The 21,514-nt window shown below is 40.4% G+C and overlaps 1 protein-coding gene across 1 annotated transcript in view; it reads left to right on the forward strand.

Moving 5' to 3' along the window:
* Positions 1-21,514, forward strand: part of Pkhd1 (PKHD1 ciliary IPT domain containing fibrocystin/polyductin) — a 443,194-nt gene that overhangs the window by 179,033 nt on the left and 242,647 nt on the right. Inside the window, exons 37-42 of the mRNA XM_041656327.1 lie at positions 468-678; positions 1,072-1,229; positions 3,566-3,757; positions 8,397-8,522; positions 11,681-11,737; positions 12,484-12,614. Coding sequence (XP_041512261.1) covers positions 468-678; positions 1,072-1,229; positions 3,566-3,757; positions 8,397-8,522; positions 11,681-11,737; positions 12,484-12,614 — 875 coding nt within the window. The remainder of the gene's footprint in view (positions 1-467; positions 679-1,071; positions 1,230-3,565; positions 3,758-8,396; positions 8,523-11,680; positions 11,738-12,483; positions 12,615-21,514) is intronic.

A 21,514-nucleotide genomic window follows, 5' to 3' on the forward strand; every position in this document is an offset into this window, starting at 1 on the left:
ATGACTTTTCTAAAGCAACCTACTCTGCTCACAGCATTTGTGGGTGGGTTAAACCTTTTGTGTTGTAAATGAATTATGGATTCCTACAGTAGAATAAAACACCTACTTTCTCACCTCTAAAATAAGAGTGAAGTAAAAGCTCGTTTTTCTAAACACAAAGTTTTACAGGGAAGAAAAGAATAAACCCTGATCTCTGCCCTTGATACTTCATTAACCTGCATCTCATTAAATCATCCTAAACCCCATGCTGGAAGTTTGTCTATGTCTCGGTGTAACTGAGAAAACTGAAGCCCCCCTAGATGTACTTCTCTATGTTAAGATTAGCTCCCATGTCAATTTTATCTATTAGCAGCTCCTATGTTTTCCATCTCATTTCTTTCTCCTTGGCTGCTTGTACAAGCACCTCCTATAAAATGGTATTTTTATTGACAACCAAAGTATTGAAACAAGTTTCCTCTCAACTTTAGGTGCAGTTCCAGAAGTGACCGTCACCTCTCTTCGAGGCACTGCGTGTGCAGGAGACACAACTTTGTTTCTGGAGGAAGCTGTGGACTGGCGCCCTGGGGATGAGGCTGTCATCATCAGTGGGATGAGTGTTGAAGGCACCGGATCAATGGAAGAGGTTGTTGTTGTGGAAACTGTGCACAATGCACAACTCCGTCTCAGGACTCCCTTGAGGTACTCAAATTTCAGCCTGGATAGGTTTACAGTGGGGGAAGGTGAGGTCTGCACAAATTGGCCTCGGGACATTTGTCTCTTGATGAGATATGTTAGTGTTAAATAGGGCTGGACACCTGGAAAACAAAATAATAAAGCTTGGATGTTATGAAGATGAAGATTTCTTGAATGCTTTCTTTAGTGGGACCCTAGAATTTCTGCGTTGGAACGTGGTCAGTATGTAATACTGTATACAGTGTGTTTTACACATGTATATAGGACTCATTCTTGGGTATTTGAGTTTAATGAAGAAATAGACACTCCCCAAAGAAGAATCTATTTGCTATTTCTGATAAGATGTAGAATGATGTTCTCAAGTGCATCTTCCACTCTTGTTCTTTTTTTTTTCTTCAGATATTCTTACAACATCACAGAGAACTGGGTAGCTGGAAAGAATCCTATTTTGAAGGCTACTGTGGCTCTTCTCAGCAGGAACATCGTCATCCAAGGAAATCTTACTCTGGAGAGAGTAAAGCGCCTCCATTCTTGCCAGGAGGCCAATGCTGCTGAAGGTATAAATGCAGATCGGTGGAAAACCCAAGGAGTGAATAAGTGTTCTCACTGCCTAGCAATATGTGGTGGGGCCGTGGTTGGTCTTCTGCATTAGAACACACTGTTCGTCTTTGAGTGTCTATATCCCTCTGTACTTTTTCAGAATCCTCTTGACGGTTTGTCACTTCATCTCTTTTCCCACTTATAGGCGAAAGAAATAGACAAAAGGCAAAGGAAATAGTTTAATGATTTGGCTCTGGGAAGACTTGTGTTAATGAATTAAACCTGGATAGTTGGGATGTCGTAATGATTTCTTTAATCCCGGGCTTCTCCCAAGATTCTCAAGAAAACCATGATTCCAGAATCATAGGCTTGGGCAGTTCATTCTCATTGATTAGATTTGTACCTCCTCTCTTTGGAGGTTTGTTTTCCAAGTGACCTAGTGTATACTCTAGGTAAAGGGGTAAAGGAGCCAATTTATCTTCTGGTAGAATAGCAGGCACTGAATCACACTGATGTGCCTATTAAACATCTATTTCAGGGATGGTTAGTTTAGGAGGTTATGTTTTGGTTTCCCAGACTGTAGATTATGAGGCTTTCACATGCTGTGAAGATATCATTTGTCAACTTTGGTCCAGGATGCTGTGGGTGTCAAGGATGACTTCCAGGCATGAGCCATGGATGGATGATGAGGCTTTTACTGTGATCAGAAGAGGAGAAGGTTTGGGGATAGGGGCGTAGTGGTGAATAGAAGTTTAATTTTGCACACATTGAAACTGAGAGGGCAGGCCAGCAATTGAGCAGAGATGTCTGACAGTATCTGGACCCTGACAGAAATATCAAGGCTAGAGTTAAAGATTTCAGAGATATGTACACAGAGGTGCAGTTATACACAGTGTTGGGATATAAGGGATTATTAATCGTGGAGAATGAGCATGACCTCACTCTTTTCCATTCAAAGTCATCAACTAACAAATATGTAATTTGAAAAGAAGAAAAAAATGTTTGGATAAAAGTGGGTTAGAACTGGTTGCCACCTTCAAAATTTCACCAAATCAGGATCACAATTGTGCCAAAACATTAAACACACATCATCTTTTCATTTACTGCTTATAGGTCAATTCTTTGAAGGATTAGACTTTGTAATTCACCAGACAGTGACACATTATTTTGAACTACTGCCCACTCTTTTGCTGGTTATTGAGTTATTAATATTAACCACAGTGCAGCAATACAGAAGGCCATGTATGTGAGCTGTTTAATCTTTGTTATCAGTCGGACAGAACCTCCTGTCACCTGCAAAGAAGTGGCCTCATTTAAAAAACTACCAACATTGGATAAACCTTTGGTCATTTCTGTGAGAGATTGTCTTGACTGCAGATTGACAGGGGATAGATTAGCCCACTGTGAGCAGCACCATGTCTATGTGGGTGAGTCTGGGCTATAGAAGAAGGTACCTGAGTATGAACTGGAGAACAAGCTGGCAATCTTTGTTCTTTCCTTAAGGATGGACTGTGGACAGGAAATGGAAAATAAAATAATACATTTCTTTCCTTAAACTGCATTTGGCCACATATTTATTGTAGCAAAAGGAAGGAAAGTGAGTATATCTGAATTTAGTTGACTTTGCTTCTTCTAAGTATGGACTGCTAGGTAATATGACCGATACCGAATCAATTCTGAAGATGACCTCAGCGTTTTGAGGTTCTTTCCCGTTATCAAATGTTGCATGTCCGCAGAAAATATTCTGAGTGCTAGTTTCTCATCACTGTAGTAATGGCAGCTGAGCATTCGGTACGGGCCACTTTTCTGTCCTTAGTAGGAAGATAGCTGGAGAAGCAGATTGGCAGTAACTCAGTAACTTTTCTGAGCCCTCTGTCCTTTCACCGAAGACATTTTTGCTAAAATCATCAAACAAATACTTAAGGGAAACCCCACTGGGCTCCTAAAGACTATAAGGTGCTATGTAGGATTCAGTTCTCATAACTTCCCCAAGAATTATCAAATATGAAAAATCCATTTTATTTCACCTTTCCTACAGGTTATCTTTTGCAATTAAATCAAAACCAGTGTATTTGGCTTGGGGATTGTAATCTGCCCCTTTCTGATAGGTTTTAAGCTGGTTATGTCTGCATGGGTGGGGCATGGAGAGGGGAGCATCTCCAGATATAAGAGAGCAAGGGGTAATATCATATTTTAGTTATTCGATCTATTTAAATAATTCATAGGAAGAAATCACAAACAGTGAAAGAAGACAGTTGGATGGTTTGCCCTGTGTAGCCATAGAACCTTGCACACAGAGATTTATCTAGAAGCATTCTTAGAAGTCTCCCCTGAACATCATTATGTGTTTCAGGTAACCTAAAGCACTGTTTGTATTATAAGAGTGAGAAAATGCTGGGAGCCAGGGATCTGGGCGCCAGAGTAATCATTCAGTCCTTCCCAGAGGAACCCAGCTTGGTCAAGCTGAAAGGAGTGCAGTTCCAAGACCTGGGGCAGGCCTTCCGTAAGCATCCAAGCTCACTCACCTTGGTGGGAGCTTTGAGAGGTAAGAGACCGCGTCTCCGTCTTCCCAGTTTTCTTCTTCAATGTTTACGGTACCAAACTGGTGATATGTCGGACTGACAAATTTAGAGATTGATAAATGCTTATAGGTTATATGTATACTTTCCAACCTTTAGTACCTAAATTAATCTCACGTGGAACTTATTAAATTCAGAGATGCACTCACTCACCGGAGAGCAGCTTGGACACGTGAGGAAGTGCTCGCAGTTCAGGTGCAGTGTGTTACGAGGGGGTGATGTTTTGATAGAGATTCAGAGTTGCGAAAAAAAAAATCCAGACAGTGTTTCTGAAAGCAGTGATTACTCATGAGTTAATTTATAGGTATTAATTTTTTTATTCTTATAAGAAACTAGATATTTTGCTCTAAAATTAACATAAAGCTGTGTGGAAATACAGATTTTACAGGCCAAATACTTACAATTTACCCTTAAATGAGGTCATTATGCTAAATATATATTGATGAAACAAAAGCAGCCCCCACCTTTCTAAGCTTCTGTGGTTTTGTTCCCAATAGAATACATAGAAGGAAAGATTGTTCTTAAGACTTTTACCCTGGGTCACCACACTGTACCAATGCTGTCCCCCAAATGTCACTCTAATTGTCATAATTTTATTCCCTTTTTCTTTAGAAATATATCAGTTAACAGATAAAGAGAAATGCAAATCAAAACAACTCAGATACTATTTTACTCCTATCAGAATAGCTAATATGAAAACATTCATAACAGCTTATAGGATGTGGACTAAAGGAAATAGTCCTCCATTTCTGGTGGGAATGCAAACTTGTACAGCCACTTTGGAAATCAGTAAGGTGATTTCTCAGAAAACTGGGAATCAATCTACATCAAGACCCAGCAATAACACTCTTGGGCATATTCCCAAAGGATATACATTCATACAACAAGGACATTTGCTCAACTATGTTCATAGCAGCATTATTTATAATAGCCAGTACCTGGAAACAACTTAGGTGCCCCTCAGCTGAAGACTGTATAAAGAAAATGTGGTACATTTACACAATGGAGTACATACTACTCAGTGGTTAAAAAGAAATGACAGCTTGAAACTTGGAGGCAAATGGATGGAAGTAGAAGCAATCATCCTGAGTAAGATAACACAGACCTAAAGAGACAAACATAGTGGATGTTAGATATAAGGCAAAGGATAATCAGCACTAAGAAACAAGGAGAAGTTTAAGAGAGAAACCCACATAGATCCCCCTAGGAAGGGGAAATAGACAAGATCTCCAGGTAGGTAAATTGGAAGCATGGGGTGCAGGGAGGAGGATGGAAGGGAAGGGGGATAAAAGAAGGGGAAGGGAGAGGAAAACATGAAGGATCTGGTTGGGTCAGAGATGGGGAGCAAGGGAAGAAATATCTTTATAGAGGGAGCCATTATGGGGTTAGCAAGAAACCTGGCACTAGGGAAGTTCCCAGGAATCCACAAGGATGACCACAGCTAATACCCTAAGCCATAGTGGAGAGGGTACCTGAACTGGCATTCCCCTGCAATCAGATTGATGGCTATCTTAACTGTCATCACAGAACCTTCATCCAGTAACTGATGGAAGCAGATGCAAAGATTCACAGCTAAGCATTGGGCAGAGCTCCCGGGGTCCAGTTGAAAAGAGGGAGGAGTAATAATATGAGCAAAGGGTTCAAGACCATGGTGGGGAAGCCCACAGAAACAACCAACCCAAGCAAGAGCGAGCTCACTGACTCTGAACTGACAGCTGGGAAACCTGCATGGGACTGAACAAGGCCCTCTCAATGTGTGTGACAGTTGTATGGCTGGGGCAGTTTGTGGGACCACTGATAGTGGGACCAAGGTTTAAACCTACTGCATGAACTGGCTTTCTGGAGCCCATTTCCTATGGAGAGATACCTTGATCAGGCTAGATATAGGGGAAGGGTCTTGGTTTTGTCTCAGTGTGACGTGACAATCACATGGGAGACCTCATCCTCTCTGAGGAGTGGACAGAAGGTGGGGTGGGTGGAAGTGGGGGGAACTGGGATTATTATGTAAAATAAAAAAGATTGCTTTCAAAAAATAAAATTAAATAAAAAACAACACCAGGAGTGTTTTATTGTTCCTTTTTTGGGGGGGGGTAGAATATTTGAAACTTCTAATAATTATTTTTTTTTCTTGAGAAGAAAAATGAAGCACAAATTTGAACTGGTGTTTCAAAAGCAAATGATTTATCTTCATTACTTTTTAGATTATCCATAAAATACATTCAGTGTTAGTTATGAGCCAATATACCTTTTTCTATATTAACCCTACATGATCTAAGACCTGATTATTCCAGGGATTTATCTTTGAAAGATATTGTACCAACTACATAGTACTCATATTATTAAAGTCATAATGGAATTATAAAGTTTACTAATATATCTTGACTGTTGTAGACTATTCATTTTTATTCAAATTTATTAATCGTGCAAACTAATGGGTTTCTTTATAAGATCTCATTCATGCATAAAATATACTTTGATCATCTTCAATCTCCTAATATCATATTCCATCACCCCATTCATTTACTCTTCTTCCAAGCCTTCATTCTGCTTAAATGTATTATCTCAACCAACACAGTTCATTTTTAAGACAGTCTATGGTGCATGTTATTATAAACCTAAAAGAGGAAAAACTGTCCATAATAAAAATAGGTTCGTTCTTTCTGCTCCTCATTGGGACCTTGGGAGCTCAGTCAGGTGCTCCAGTGTGGGTCTCTGTCTCTATCTCCATGCATCGCCAGATAAAGGTTCTATGATGATATGCAAGATATTCGTCAGTATTGCTATAGGATAGGGTCATTTCAGAAGTCGGGACCACGAGGGGTGCACCCACCCACTGAGACAGTGGAGCTGATCTATTGGGAGCTCACCAAGGCCAGCTGGACTGTGACTGAAAAAGCATGGGATAAAACTGGACTCTCTGAACATGGCGAACAATGAGGGCTGTTGAGAAGCCAAGGACAATGGCACGGGGTTTTGTTCCTATGTAATGTGCTGGCTTTGTGGGAGTCTAGCCAGTTTGGATGTTCACCTTCCTAGAAATGGATGGAGGGGGGAAGACCTAGGAGTTACCACAGGGCAGGGAACCCTGACTGCTCTTTGGACTGGAGAGGGAGGGGGAGAGGAGTGGGGGGAGGGGGAGAAAGGTGGGAGGAGGAGAAGGGTGGGAGGAGGGGGAGGGAAATGTTAGGCTGGGAGGAGGTGGAAACTTTTTTTTTTTCTCCTTTTCTCAATAAAAAAAAATAGGTTCGTTCTTAAAGAAGCCTGTGCTAAAAATAACTTTAAATTTTTGTTTGTTTAAATATAAGAAAAATAAGATTATAAATTTAATTTATAACTCAGTTCTTAGAAATGTCCTATTTGTTCTTTTTTTGTTCTTCAAGACATGGTTTATCTATGTAGCCCTGGCTATCCAGGTACTCACTCTGTAGATCAGACTGCCCTTAAACTCAGAGATCTGCCTGCCTCTGTTTCCTGAGTTCTGAGATTAAAGTTGTGCACCACCACCACCTGGTCAGCAATGCCCTATTTCTACGTATACAGCACAACATACTCTTTTAGTTTTCAATAGTACATGTAAATATCAGGTTCTGTTTTATGTGCATGTATATAAAGGGTGTGCATGCATACTATACATGTATGTATATGAACTTCAAAAGAAGTAAAAGAGAGAGAAACACATGTACCACCTGCCTCCAGTTAATGGCAGCATTCACTGTGGTAGAGTCAAAACTCAAAATTGACCTGAGAACCAGGTTTATGCAAATACAGGGGAAGCTGCTTCAACTCTATTGAAATGAAATGACATTTAGGAAAGTGATGGCTCTGCCTCAATATCTCCATCTCTGCATCCTTCAAAAAGAATGGCTTATGTCTTGCAACCATCAACAAATAATCGTTTGCTATCAGCTACAGTTGTGCAGCACAGGACAGAGTTTCTGTCAATCTTCCAACCCATGGCACTGTCCCTGAACAAGTGGTCATGTGTGTATAAAAAAGTTACTCGGGTATTGCCTATGGGAAAGTGAGCGAGTAAACAATCTTCTTTAGTGGTTTCTGCCTTGGCTTGCTCAGGGACAGAATGGAAGCTGTAGGCTAAAACAAATGCTTTCATCCCCAATTTCCTTGTGGCCCTGGTATGTAACAGAGCAATAGAAGCTAAACTGGAACAGTTGACAAGGTACAAACAGGAATTTCACATCCAAGAAATACTGGCCACCACTTCATATGCAAGGGTAGATTTTAAAAATCCAAGTGAAACCACATAAGGCCTTGATGGCTGCTCTACCATGTTGTGATAAAGGCCATTGAATAGGTAGAATTTTTGATAGCCAGGTGGCTTTGTGGCTTGGCCAGATTTTCTCTTTCATGTATGGATAACACTTTCTAGCATTTGTGTCTTGGATTTCAACTAGCTTAATCTTCAAGTTCTAGTGGCCTTAGTTGCCCAATTTCCTGGTTTGTTTGCTTTTTTCCAAAGGACAGAGTTTCATATTTTTGTGGAAAAATGTTTCCTGTTGATGGTGTATCTTGTTTGGATATGGTCAACAGAATCTGAGGAGACTCTAAAGTGTTAAGAAAATCTTCACCTTATTCTTTTTCGTTCAGGTTCTTATCTCCAGAGCTGTGCAATATGGGGTTCCTTCAGCAGAGGCCTTAGCATGCACAGGACCTGGGGCCTGAGGGTGGAGAGTAATATATTCTACAAGATTATAGGTCATGCCCTGCTGGTGGGTAAGTACATTTGCTAGGTTAATTTACATATTCTCGAGTAGTATGGGCAGTCTTTCATAAACATTCTTACTCATTGTTGAATTCCAAACTTACAAAATCATCAGCATTACCTAATAGGACATAGCTCAAAAAACAAATTTAAATTTATTCACCACTGAGTGACTTACTAAGCAGTATCAATAGGAAGTAAATCACTTGAAAATTGAATTTAGGCAAATAAGAGTCTAATGGGAGGTTTTAAAATTTACTGTCATGAAATTTCCTGCAATTCCAAGTTCACACATAGTCTCAGATGCTCAGGCTTGGATGATGTTGGCTGAAGATTTTAAAATCGGATTTGTGCATAAATGCTTCTGTTGTAGGCTGGGACTACAGTTTCCGGCCTGGCAGACTAGTTTCTGCCATTCTCCTTTAAGGTCATGACCAAACCCCAGAATTGTCCTTAGATAATTAAAAGTCTCAGTCGGCATCACATCACTCCCGGAAAGCAATCCAGAAGTTTTAGCTGGGCTAAAGAGTGCCCTGTTAGGGATTTCCACCCCAACTGATTTCGGCAAAGCCACCCTCATCATTTTCACTTCTTCCTCTGTGCTGTCTTGATGCAGGAGCTACTTTATTTCATTCTTCTCAAAGATCAGCCTTTCTTCTTCCACATGGCTTTTGCAGAATTTTTTTTTCCCTCTCTGATCATGCCAGTTACTCTCTTGGAACATTCTTTGTCCCCTACATCTCCAGGCTAGAACTTCTCAACTTAAAATTCCATGTCACATTCTGATTCCTCTTGTTTTGCCACTAGGTTTTGTGAGACACTGTCTTCTTGGCATTCGTGTTGATAGTTTGTTGTAGGGCGGGTGCCTGAAAAAATGAGTTAATAAGCAGTCTCTGATTGTGTCAAAACATAAAAGCAAACCAAAGATTTTTGTAGAAAGTAAGGCTATTACTATAATTGTTAGTGTTTTATTTTTAAATGAGGCCTGTGATGTGATCCAGGGAAAGTGTATGATTCATATAAGAGCAATCTTTTGAGATAAAAGGCTGAAAATGTTCTAATCCCAAAAGAGATGTTTTGTGGGGGACTATGGATCTTAAGAACTCACTTAAAAACAACTCAAGCTTGAAGACAAAGAGCAGTTACATGAAGTCATCAGCCATACAAAATCTTTTGATTAGAGAAGTGTGGCCACAGAAATCAAGACAACAGGTACAGGCTTAACTGTGTTCTTGATTTTCTCTGTGAAAGTCTGTGACTGCAAGCAGAGATTTAGGATGGCATCCTAACAATATGATTTTAGCATAAAATTATACTGAATAGGCAATAAAAATACCTGTAGGAGTAATTCAGCCTTGGTTATTGTGGATTATTGACTTTTGACATCCTTTGTAATCAAGGAAATTAAAATAATTGATTCACTATAAAATTCTCTGTCATACCTAAAACAAACACAGGTTCAGAGCCATTAAATAACATGGGAATCTCAGATAAAATAAAGTCCTAGTAATGAGGGGTTCTGTGGCACTGTGTACACAGTAGTGATCCAACCTAAATGAGTAATCCCTTTTGTGTCACATGGTTGGGACATTTGATGTTTTCTAGTCCTTTCTCATTGAGGTTGTAACTGCCTCATCCTGTCCAGCATGTCCCTTCAGAGCTTGTCTGTTCTTCTAGAAATAGCAATCCATCCAATTTGATAACCAGGCTCAGTTGGGCACAAGCTGTGTGACTTTTCATTGTTATGTATTTTTTATTAAATGTATTCATTGGCAAGTCTGTGTGCACATTTAAGGTTATCTGCTTGCTCCCATTTCCCACCCACCTCTTTATCTCTCCCTGTTTCCTACACTCCAAGTCTCCTTCTCACATTTACTTTTTGTGACCCAATGAGTTCAACCAGGGCCATCTGTCTGGTTGGGACAGTGAAGCTATTTACTTAGACTTCATCTAAGAATTAATATTGAAGCCCTATTCTGTTGCAAGATATTTGATCATGCCATGAACCCTGAGATTGTGTTATTGACTGGAAAAGCCTGTTTCTAGTTATGGTGTGGCTCAGCCCTAGTACACACCTTTATTTAATCCAAGAACTTTCTGCTTGAATATTATAAATAGGATTAAATAAGGTCAGCCATAGGTCAAGAGGCAGAGCAAGCAAGCAGCTGATAGGGAGTGAACATAAGATCATTAAAACATGATTATAGAGGGGGACGGATAGAGAGATATACAGGAAATAGAAGGGAGAGACATGAAGTTTGAGGAGGTTCTTTTGAAATGGCATAGTGTTGCAGAATCTTTGTTTAACTATGCAAAGATGTGTTATATTTATTTAACTATATACAGATGTGTTGCATTTGTTTATGTTATAGAATATTTGTTTAGCTATGTAAAAGTGTGTTGCATTCGTTTAATTACCTAAAGATGTGTTGCTGTTTTTCCTTGCCTGCCTAAGGCACCTGACTGCTCTAATAAAAAGCTTAATGACCAATAGCAAGGGAGGAGGTATAGGCAGGACTTCTGTGCAGGGAGAGTAAGTAGGAGGTGGAATTTAGGCTGAGGGGAAGAGAGAAAAAGAGACACCAGAAGTCAGTCAGCCAAATACAGAAGAACCCGGGAAGTAGGACATACAGAATGAAAGAAAGATAAAAAGCCCAGAGACAAAATGTAGATGAACAGAAACAGGTTAAACTAAGTTAAAAAAGCTAGAGTAGAGCGAAGTTAAGCTTATTATTAATTATGAATTAATTATAATTAATAATAAGTCTCCATGTCTTTATTTGGGAGTTTATTGGCAGCCCAAAGAAAATATCAGCTACAGTTTAGGAAAGGCAGCAGGCTTCTAAGATGTGGTCTGAGGAAGAAGATCAACTGGATGCTTTCTCTGCCTTTCTGAGCAAGCAGGCTTTTACCCTTGCATCTGGCTTATGAGACTTTATTGGTAAAATTGAGTGATTGAGAGTTTTGTTAAAAATATCACTATTACTATGATTATATTTAAAGGAAAGTTCAGCTCCCCAGGATGGTAAGACTCATAGTTGATACAATATGTATCTCTTTCTCTGCATCATAGATAAAAATTACTCAAAAAAGAAATCATGTTTTATTTTTCTCTTGCTTTCCTGAATGACATCAAATATGCAAAATTAATATAATCTTCTGTTCTCAGGGACCTCTATGGACAGAAAGTTTATGACTAGTGAGACTGTTATTGGAAGAAAAAATGGTAAATATGTAACTTTATTTTATTTTGAATCTGTCATAGTTCACCTTTGATTGTTATAATTTATAGGCAGATATGAAATGTTGTTAATTGCAAATTTGTTGAGCATACTCTTTCTATATTGCATATACTATTTTAGTATATGTATATTTAAATATAAATATTTTATTAATTCTTTGAGAATTTCATGCAGTATATTATGAACTATGTTCAACCTTCCAATTCCTGCTTTCAACTTTCTTATCCCTTCCCACTCAACTTTGAGAAGACTTCTGTGTCTTTCTTCTTTTCTCATCAAACCCAGTACTACTCTTGCTAAAGTGACAGAGTATTAAAATAATTTCTGATAGCTTATTGCTCTACCCATAGATTAGAACACCTCTCAATCATATACAAAGATATATAATTTTAAAAAATATTTTAATTTATGAATATGTGTGCAGGTGGCTATAGAGCTCAGAAGAGGAATCAGATTACCCATGATGTTTGAAATATTGGAGGTTGTGAACTGTCCAATATGAGTACTAGAAACTGAACTTTGGTTCTTTTCAAGACTAGATTATTCTTGTAGCCATTGATGTACCACTAATACCATCTTTATAATATCTAATGATATTTAAGATAGTGTTATACATTGATATATATATATATGAAATATAGTCTACATTAACAGAGTCAAAGAGTATTGAGTTATATAAATCTTAATTGTTTGTGAATCCCCTGTATTTGGTTCATTTTTTTCAAATTAGATTGGCGGGAACAGGGAAGTACAATAAGAAACAATGTGATCATCAGTGTTTCTGGGGCTGAAGGACTGTCTAATCCTGAAATGCTGGCACCGGCTGGCATCTACACCTTCAGTCCCACCAATGTGATAGAGGTAAGAGCTTCCTTTCTACCAGGAGGAGCTAAGCTGATGGTGTACGACATCTCTTCTAACAGTTCACAATAGCATCAGACATTTGATTTTGGCTGTTCACTCTGATTAGTATTAAAATATTTGTTTATGCTTTTTGTGTTAGATGAAGAATTTAGCAATTGTTCTCAGAATTCCTATGAAAATTATTTAATATGATAAATAAGACCAAGAGTGGTATTCTGGTTATCCAAACTGAAGCATCTTGTTTTGGATCTTTTGGTTCTGAAGTCAATGACTTATTAAATCACCTGTAGCCTATCATATTAATTTGACCATATTCTTGCCAAAAGAGGATTTTACATTGAATCAGGAGGTATATAAGACATAACGTTTCAGGAGCATGGTCTTAATTGTTATTCCATGATTTGGTGTAACTAAATGTAGTGAAATTATAGCCACATGGTGAAATAAGCTTTTCTATTTATCATTAGATTTGTGAGTGAGGAGTTGCACTACAATAGGCGAAGGCCGTTTAATTTCTCCTTTATTAGTTATTGTATCCCTTGGTCTACCTCCAGCAGGGGTTAATACCCTCCCTTTCCCAGGATGCTACTCTGGGCATCTGTGGACACACGATCCTCTACTGCTGTAGTATTCTGACATCTACGCCCAGTTTCTGAGGAACACACAGGGAAAACTGCTCTTAATTACGTTCAGTTGAGTAATCCCCAATAAAAGTATGGTCCTCTGCTCAACGCTCCTTACACTTTTAATTGTGTCTTCCCAAAGCACGGCACTTACACACCATTTTAGGTGCCTAATAGGGGTGGCTAATAGGCCAGTGACAAACAGAGGCAGAATTTCATGGATCATCAGAAACCAAACTCTAGACAAGTTGCGTTTAACTTTTTGGCCACGGCGGGCTTGTTGAACAGTTAGGAAGCCAGCTGTGGGGCCTAGAGTTCTTTTTTTCTAAGACTTGCTTGGGTAATGTAATCTCATCTACACTGAGGCATCTTGACAAAAGCAGTCAAGGTTTCCCAGCTCATCCCGTGTGATGCTGAAACAACCTTAGCTCCTGGGGTAGGTGACATATTCCCTGTCTAGAAGAAAAGTTGACCCATCTTACATCCTTCATACTAGCGTACCGGCCTGGAAAGCAGAGACCTGTAGACTATCGTGCCTATGTGAGAAGAACCAGGTAAATGGTACCTCTATTAACATGGAGATCATGGAATGATATCCATATGGGTATATTTCATGGGTGTGATCATATTGATTGAGCAAAATCTCCACTTAAACTTGTAGAAGATCACCTAATCTCTCAGTGTAGGCATTCAACCTAGAAAGCAGACCTAGTCGGCAACAGAAAAAGGAAGCTGAAGCCAGTCATTTGTTTCCTTCTCAGATGCCTTCCATTTTGATCTATCTGTTTGCTTGTTTTTTCCTTTTAGGAATATTTTTGTTTAACAAACATATATATATATATATATATATGTTTATATATATATTCCCACAAATATATGTACATCATATTTATTTTTGATATAAATACATATACATAATATACACTATATATTTATGCAAATAGAGTTGCATTAAAGGGAAATAGAGTGTAAGTTCTAAGATCCCCAAGCCATTGGAGGAGGAGTAGCATATGTGCACCACTACACTCCCTGTCGATGCCAGGAATCTGAGCTTGGTTCCTCCCTCTCACACTCGGTGAGCCTACTCCGAACCTTTACATTTTTAATTTACAAATAATTCCAGACTCATAAGAAGTTTCAGAGAGTTCTTCTCTTCCTTTTACCCAACTTCCTCCAGTAACGTATCTTTGATCACTGAATGATATCAAAACGAGTACATTACACTGGAGTACTATTTATTAATAGTAATTAATGGTGTACTGAATATTAATTGAGCAAAACCCCTCACTGAGACTTGAGGAAGGTTGTCTTGTCTTCCAGTATGGACATTCAACCTAGAAAGCACACTCACTCTCTTTCCACATATGAGCCTGCCTTTGACATCTTGACCTGGTGGTTGGGAAAGATATTTTTAAGTTTGGACAATGGTTTGTGGTGTTATGTTATTCTTGACTTGTTCCAGAACATTGAACCAGATTCTTTGTCACAGCGTAGAGAGTTATTCTTCACACCCAGGTGGACACCAGCTTCCTCACCTTCAACTCTGCATAGTACAAAGTGATTTTTTTGGGGCATTCTTTTTGGTTTTCATACCTGCAATTGGTCTGCTGTCACCCTACCCAGGCTGTGGGTGAATCAAATAAAAGTCAGTTTCTCTGAAAATCAAATCTGAGCCCTGTACCTTCTCATCAGTCAAAACGTTTGCAGTGCCTTGCTGGAGTCTACAGAAGCATGGCCATCTTTATTCACTCCTCTGTGAACCATTGACTTGTTTCCTAAAAGCACATTGGTGGCCCTCTCACTATGCACTGCCCTAGCTTCTGCTCTCTGTTCTAGGCCTGTCTTCTCTCAACAGCAATGGCATCAGCAGCCAGTCTTCCATTTCTTTCACGCAGATTCATGAACCCACTATTCCCAAACTCTCCTGCTGGAGTGATTATTCTCAGGCATCAGGGGACAGTTCACTCCCAGTGCTTCAGAGTGGCCTATATTCACAGAGATATTAGAATCTACCTATGAGCATATTCCTTTTCAGGAGAGCCCAAGGAAGAAGGAGCCTGTTGGTGACATCCATTTGATTTGGGGAAAATTTGTTCTAGTTTGTGAATCAATTTTGTAAGGAATTCTGTTTTAAAGGACCCAACCTCAGTTCTCTGGCTTTCCCCCACTCAATAGGTAATACATATTTAAGAGCTGCCTGAAGGGTTAACTCACCCCTTCCTTCCATTTTTTTTCTTCTACTGACTGCAGATATATACCTCAAAGAGCTGGCTTACTTGAGCAATTCATTCTCTCTAGAATTTCTCTTGCTTGAATGTCCATAACACATTGACTTCTGCAAAGAATTGATTTCCACACAAAATTCCCTGCTTGCCTTAAACCCTTTCCTGCAAGCCTCTGGCTGCCTGCATAAGTGTGCGGTTTCTTCACGAATCCTTTGTAGAGTACCCAATTGGAATTGAGAAGAAGGGTGGGCGGTAACGTGAGCTGACTGCTGATGTCCTTCTTTTATAAGAAAAGTGAGTCTTCCTGGCAAACATAGGACTAAAGCTGCAACATCCCTTCTCACTATAAATGTACTGGGACAGTGTTTGCGTGTGATACTCAGATGTTCCTTAAATTCTAATAGAACTGAGGCAGGTTCTATTAGAACTTAACACTTTTGTTTGTTGAACATGTATGCTTTCTGAGCACTGGTGATGGGCCTGGATGTAGCCTCTGGAATATCTTTCTGAACTTTCGGAACATTCTCCCTTCTCATCGAGTCTTGGTATTGAGCTGGCACACATGACAATGAAAAGGATGTGTGCGTTAAATTAATGTTGCTATTGTCAGCCTGTGGCGTACTTCTCATTATTCGCCGTGCTTGAAGAGAAGGTGGGTGTTTAAGAGTTATCTGTATTTGTGTGTGTGTGTCTCTGTGTGTGCTCATGCACATGTGCACTATATCAAAAGAATGTAGAGACTGACAACTTGTATCATTCTGAACTTTAGAGGAAATGTTTTCTATTTTTCACCATTTAATATAATGTTGATGTGTGCATGTGTGCCTGTTTGTGTGTATGTGTGCATGTGTATGTGCACGCACACGCGTGTGTGTGTGTGTGTGTGTGTGTGTGTGCATATGTGTTTAAGCCAAATGTTGATGTTAGGTGTCTTCTTCAGTAGATATCAAACCAATTTTTAAAAATTACATTTTATTTATTTATTTATTTGTGTGTGTGTGTGTGTGTGTGTGTGTGTGTGTGCATGCATATAATATGACCCACAAGTGAAAGCCAGAAGACAACTTATAGGATTTGGTTTTCTCCTACCATATATGCTCAGGGGTCAAACTCAGGGCAACTTTAGAAGCTGAGCCATCTTTCTGGCCCTCTGTGTTATTTGTTGATGTAGGGTATCACTGATTGCAGAGCTCACCCATTCAGTTGAGACTTTGCCAACAAACCCCAGGGAACCTCTTGACTCTATCTACAGCTCTGAGAATACAGACAGAAATGAGTGGCTACTTAGGGCTCTTTACATGGATGTTGGGATTCTCAACTTCTCTCCTCATGTTTGCCTGGAAGCACTCTATTAACTAAGTCATATCCCTGTCCCTAGAGATGTTTTCTTTGACTCCCAGTTCTTAGGTATAGCTGAATCATCAGTTTGGGTTATAGGTGTGCTCTTTTGTTGTAGGGGCAGACACTAGATAATCTGGAAGATGGAAATTCACATGATATTTGCTGGGGAAGGTTTCCTCTTGTCATCATGATAGGAAATAAGCACTATGTTATGCCTTTGTTTTGGACAGATATACTGAGCACTTATATTCATCTTCTGAGAGATAAGGATTCTTCCTGAGGCTGAGAATGAATATTGCACACTCTGTTCCTTTTTTAGCACAGTGTTGAGATGGCTAAGTAATACTCTTTTTGAGAATGCTTAGTGCCAGATTTGATTATTTTGAAATTACCTTCCATGTGAAGACCACTAAAATATTCCTCATTATAATTAGTTGCATTTTTATATTTAGCATAAAAATATGGAATTCCACCAAATGTAAGATATTAGGAGGTGGATGTAATTTACTCTTATGACACCTGGTATTTCTCCACACTGGTACTTCTGGTGGATTGTTACAGGTTTCTTCTATGTAGCAGTGTTTTAAGCACCAATGGTGCTTTCCTCTGCCCTGTGAATTGTGCTAACAGTAACTATTTCCAGATATTTCCACATTTCCCAGGAAACAAAATTATTCTTGGTTTAGATTCTTTAGACCGTGATTTCCTAAGACCATTAATGTCTTAGAGAAGGCCTCAAGTTCCTGAAGTCCTGTGGCCTCTTGAATAGTAATTCAACTTCATATACCACAGCGTCCAGATATTCCTAAGTGACATTTCCTGAGGGCCATGTGGTAACTGAGGAAATATGATTAGACTTGTGAATGACCTCGGGGAACAGAAGAACTGTTTGGAATCCCAAATAATGACACTTAGTAGAGAACAGGCCAACTTGTCCACTCGGGAAGAAAACATTCTGTAACTGAATAACAACAAGGAAAGACTGTTTACAAGCACCCAGGGTAAAGAGCCTTGGGGACCCAAAATAAACACTGAGCTAAAGTTAAGTAAACAGCAGGATGATTGTGTCAGCATGTGTTGGCCCTGCACTGGGTCCTGTGGGTCAGTCTTTTGGACTCAGGACAACTCTAGCCCTGACTCACACTTCAACAGCCCGAAGGCCTCTGAGGCAGGAACATTCTTTCACCCTTATTGATGTAAAAGCTCTTTTCCCATTTGTCCTCATGGACTTTGGACATGTGTTTTGTGGCACACGGGGCACTTCCAAAGAATAGGATATTCAAATTCTACCTTCCGTAGAGAGTGCTGGTACATGCCATCTGTCAGTGTGTCACCTCGATTCAAAGTCTAATAAGATCCCAAATCATTCTTTAATTTATAATTGAAGTCAATAAAAATATTGCTAAAGAATGAGTCAAACGATGGGACAAAGTGATTTTATTCAATCTAAGGAAAATAGAAAATAGCTACCGGTGCAACAGAATACCACAAGGAGGACGAGAGCTCTCAAATCTCAGCATTAAAAGGTCAAAATAGGACTGCAGAGATGACTCAGTGAAAGTGATGTTTAGTTTTTTTGTCAACTTGACCCAAGCTAGTGTCATTTGGGAAGAGAGAATCTCAACTGAGAATAGATCAATCTAGGATTGGCTGGTGAGCAAGTTCATGAAGCCATTTTCTTGATTAGTGGTTGATGTGGGAGAACATAGCCTACTGTGGGTGGTGCCATCCCTAGGTAGATGGTCATGGAAGGTATAAGAAAGGTAGCTGATGATGGCTGCTCTTCCATCCCTAGAGGACCACTAACCTACTCTAGGGTAGATTTTCTTTTGTAGCATTCTCCCTACGGAGGAAATCACAAAACTGCTGTCACACTTTGAATAGAGTGGTGGTTCCATTCTGCAGCCCCACCATCAGCATGTGACAGTCCTGATTTCTCCACCATGCACCGGCACTTACTAATACCCTGTGGTTTTAGCATCTTGTCAGGCTCATGTATTGTTTCACTGTTGCTTTGACTTTGCCTTCTCTTGATCCCTACTGACACTGGCTGTATTTTCCTATATTTATTGGCTACTTTACATATCTTTGGAGAAATACCTATTGGTCTTTTTCTCATTTTAAAAGTTCTTATTATTTAAAACAATCTTTTAAATTTAAATACATTTTGTTCATATTTCCTCTTTCCCCAAGCTCTTCCAGGTCCTCTTCCTCTCCATACCCACCCAACTTCAAGTTCTTTCTAAAAAAAAAAAACAACAAACCAATAAAACAACAACCCCCAAACCAAGAAAATAAAATAGACCACCCCTTCCAAAAAACTCACCATACAGTGACCAAGTAAAAGCCCATAAACAAGAAACTGTGGGTTCCATTATATGTTGCTGAAGTACTACTATGAGGTTTTTCCCCCAATGATTGCTATACCTAGTGTCTCTCTACTGGAGAAGACTGACTTTCCCTCTCCCAACAGGTATAAATGCCAGTTTAGAGTGAATTCTCCAGTCCTCGCAGTGTGCACTTGAGGCTGAGTTATTACAGTGAAGACATTTTGGGCTTTCTTGGTATTATACTAGCTAGCACCTGGCCACCTCCCAGATGACAGGAGATGGATTATTTGGGAGGCACTGAGCCTGTATCCCATAATCAAGAAGAGTAGTCTGTTTCATAATGTATATTTCTCAGGTAGGCTTGGCTATCCTGGCCTAAGAAAAGACCCTTGAACGGAGAAAAGCAGGTATATACACATATGTTGGAAGTATGCTTTGATCAAATATAGTTAAATCAACTATTGATTCTTCCTATAGATAGTACCAACTCAGAGAAGCAGCTGAGTTGACATACCCCAGTTTTTAATCTAAGTAACAGCGAGACTCAGGTGTAGGACCATGTCCAGGTCCATGACCCTATAGCAGCTGAGACCTATGTTGATGTCCATGGTTCATGTGGCCACAGAAGAACACTTGTCTGGGGTCTGGGCCATAACTTGTGACCTTGTTAATGTCCAGGGGCCATGATGCTGCCATAACCATTCTGGACTGAGTGGCTGGGGTTACATCCTGGAACTAGAATGTCAACCAGGCTGAGCTGTAGCCTGGTGCCATGTCTGAGACCATGGCTTAGCTGTAGCTGGGGTCTGTCACCAAGGTTGCCACTAGATGTCACACAGAGGCCCAGGATCTGGGCCAGAGCCTGAGGCTTTTTTGGAGTCTGATGGCCATGCCACAGCAAGGACAATACAGATATGGGTGGCCTGTGGTGCCACCCAGTACCATGGTGTCAGGCTATTGCTGAGGGCCATATCTTGGTTTGTGACTCTGTAATGGCCAGGGTCCAGATTGATGTACATGGCTTCTGTTGTCATCAAGTGCCACGAGGATGCCCAGAATCAGATCAGCCACCTGAGTCGGTGTACCAGGGCCAGGATACATTCAGATCTGAGTGACCTGTCGGTCAATGTCATGGTGACATCTGGGTCAGAGCTGTAGCTGGAAGCCATGTCATGATCCATGGCCTTCATGTAGCCAGGGTCTGTGCTGATGTTTGAGGCTCCTGTTACCATCAAAGGCCATATAGAAACATGAGATTGAAGACCATGTTTGGCCACACTGCTTCTGGGACCTGTGCTGACCTTGAATGGTCTACACTGCTACCTGTAGTGTGTGTGCTGTGCTGTGGAGGACCACATCTGGGTTTGGGGCTCTACCACAGCTGGGGTCTGTGCTGAAGTCCAAGTACCGTATTGCCATCAAAGGCCACACAGAAGCCCAGGGTTGGGGCTGCAACCTGAGGTGTTGGTGGTATCTGGTGGTCTTGTGGCTGCCAGAACCACCCTGACCTGAGTGTCTAGTTCTTCTATTTGGAGACAGATTGTGCTTCAGGGCTAGGCAGCTACTGAGGACCATGCCTGGGTTTGTGATTCAATGCAGGCAGCGACTGTGTTGATGTCTGTGGCCTGCATCACTCAGGAGGCCTTAGGAATCATGTAAGATGAAATCAGAGGACTGAGGGGTCAGTATCCCTCTTTGTCCTTGGTAAAACTGGCCTTACCTCTCACTGGACACTACAGCAAGAAAACTGGCCCCTGCACTCCAGAGTGATAGCACTACCCCTTACTACAGGGGAGAGTGAACTAACTCTGAGGGTATGGACATAGGGGAGCTGACTCCACCCCCTCACCTGAGGTAGGTGGCCCTGGTATCCCAGACTGACAGACTTGGCTACCACACAGATACATAGCAGGGCCTTATGTTGACCCACATTGTCATCTACCCCAACTAGGACCTACTGGAGTTCACGAAGGGACTGATACTGTGGAACAATACCTACAGGATGTCTAAGACTCAGGGCAACAAAGGTGTCCTAGATGAGTTCCTGTGAGGAGTCAGTGTACTGGACACCAGAAGCCTTTAACCAGACCAGGGACTCATTGCAACAAACATTTGCTATTAAAGCTGATAGGACAAAGGGTATAAGCTGTGTGACACACCCCTGTTCCCAAAGCCACCAGGATGAATGAAGAGGTGTTGGAGAGGCAGGGAAAGAAGCAGAAGCAAAGAGTTTTGTTGTTGTTTTTGTTTATTTTGTTCTTGTTTTTGTGTGTTTGTTTGCTTGCATTCTTGTTCTTTTTTTCTTTTGTGTGGGGCACTAAAGTGGTGAGGGAAGGATACGGGAGTATATGGAGGTGAATGGGATTGGGGTGCATGTT

The sequence above is a fragment of the Microtus oregoni genome, unplaced genomic scaffold (assembly GCF_018167655.1).
Source record: "Microtus oregoni isolate MIOR12 unplaced genomic scaffold, Mior012 000007F_ref0000211, whole genome shotgun sequence".
Classification (NCBI taxonomy): Eukaryota; Metazoa; Chordata; class Mammalia; order Rodentia; family Cricetidae; genus Microtus; species Microtus oregoni.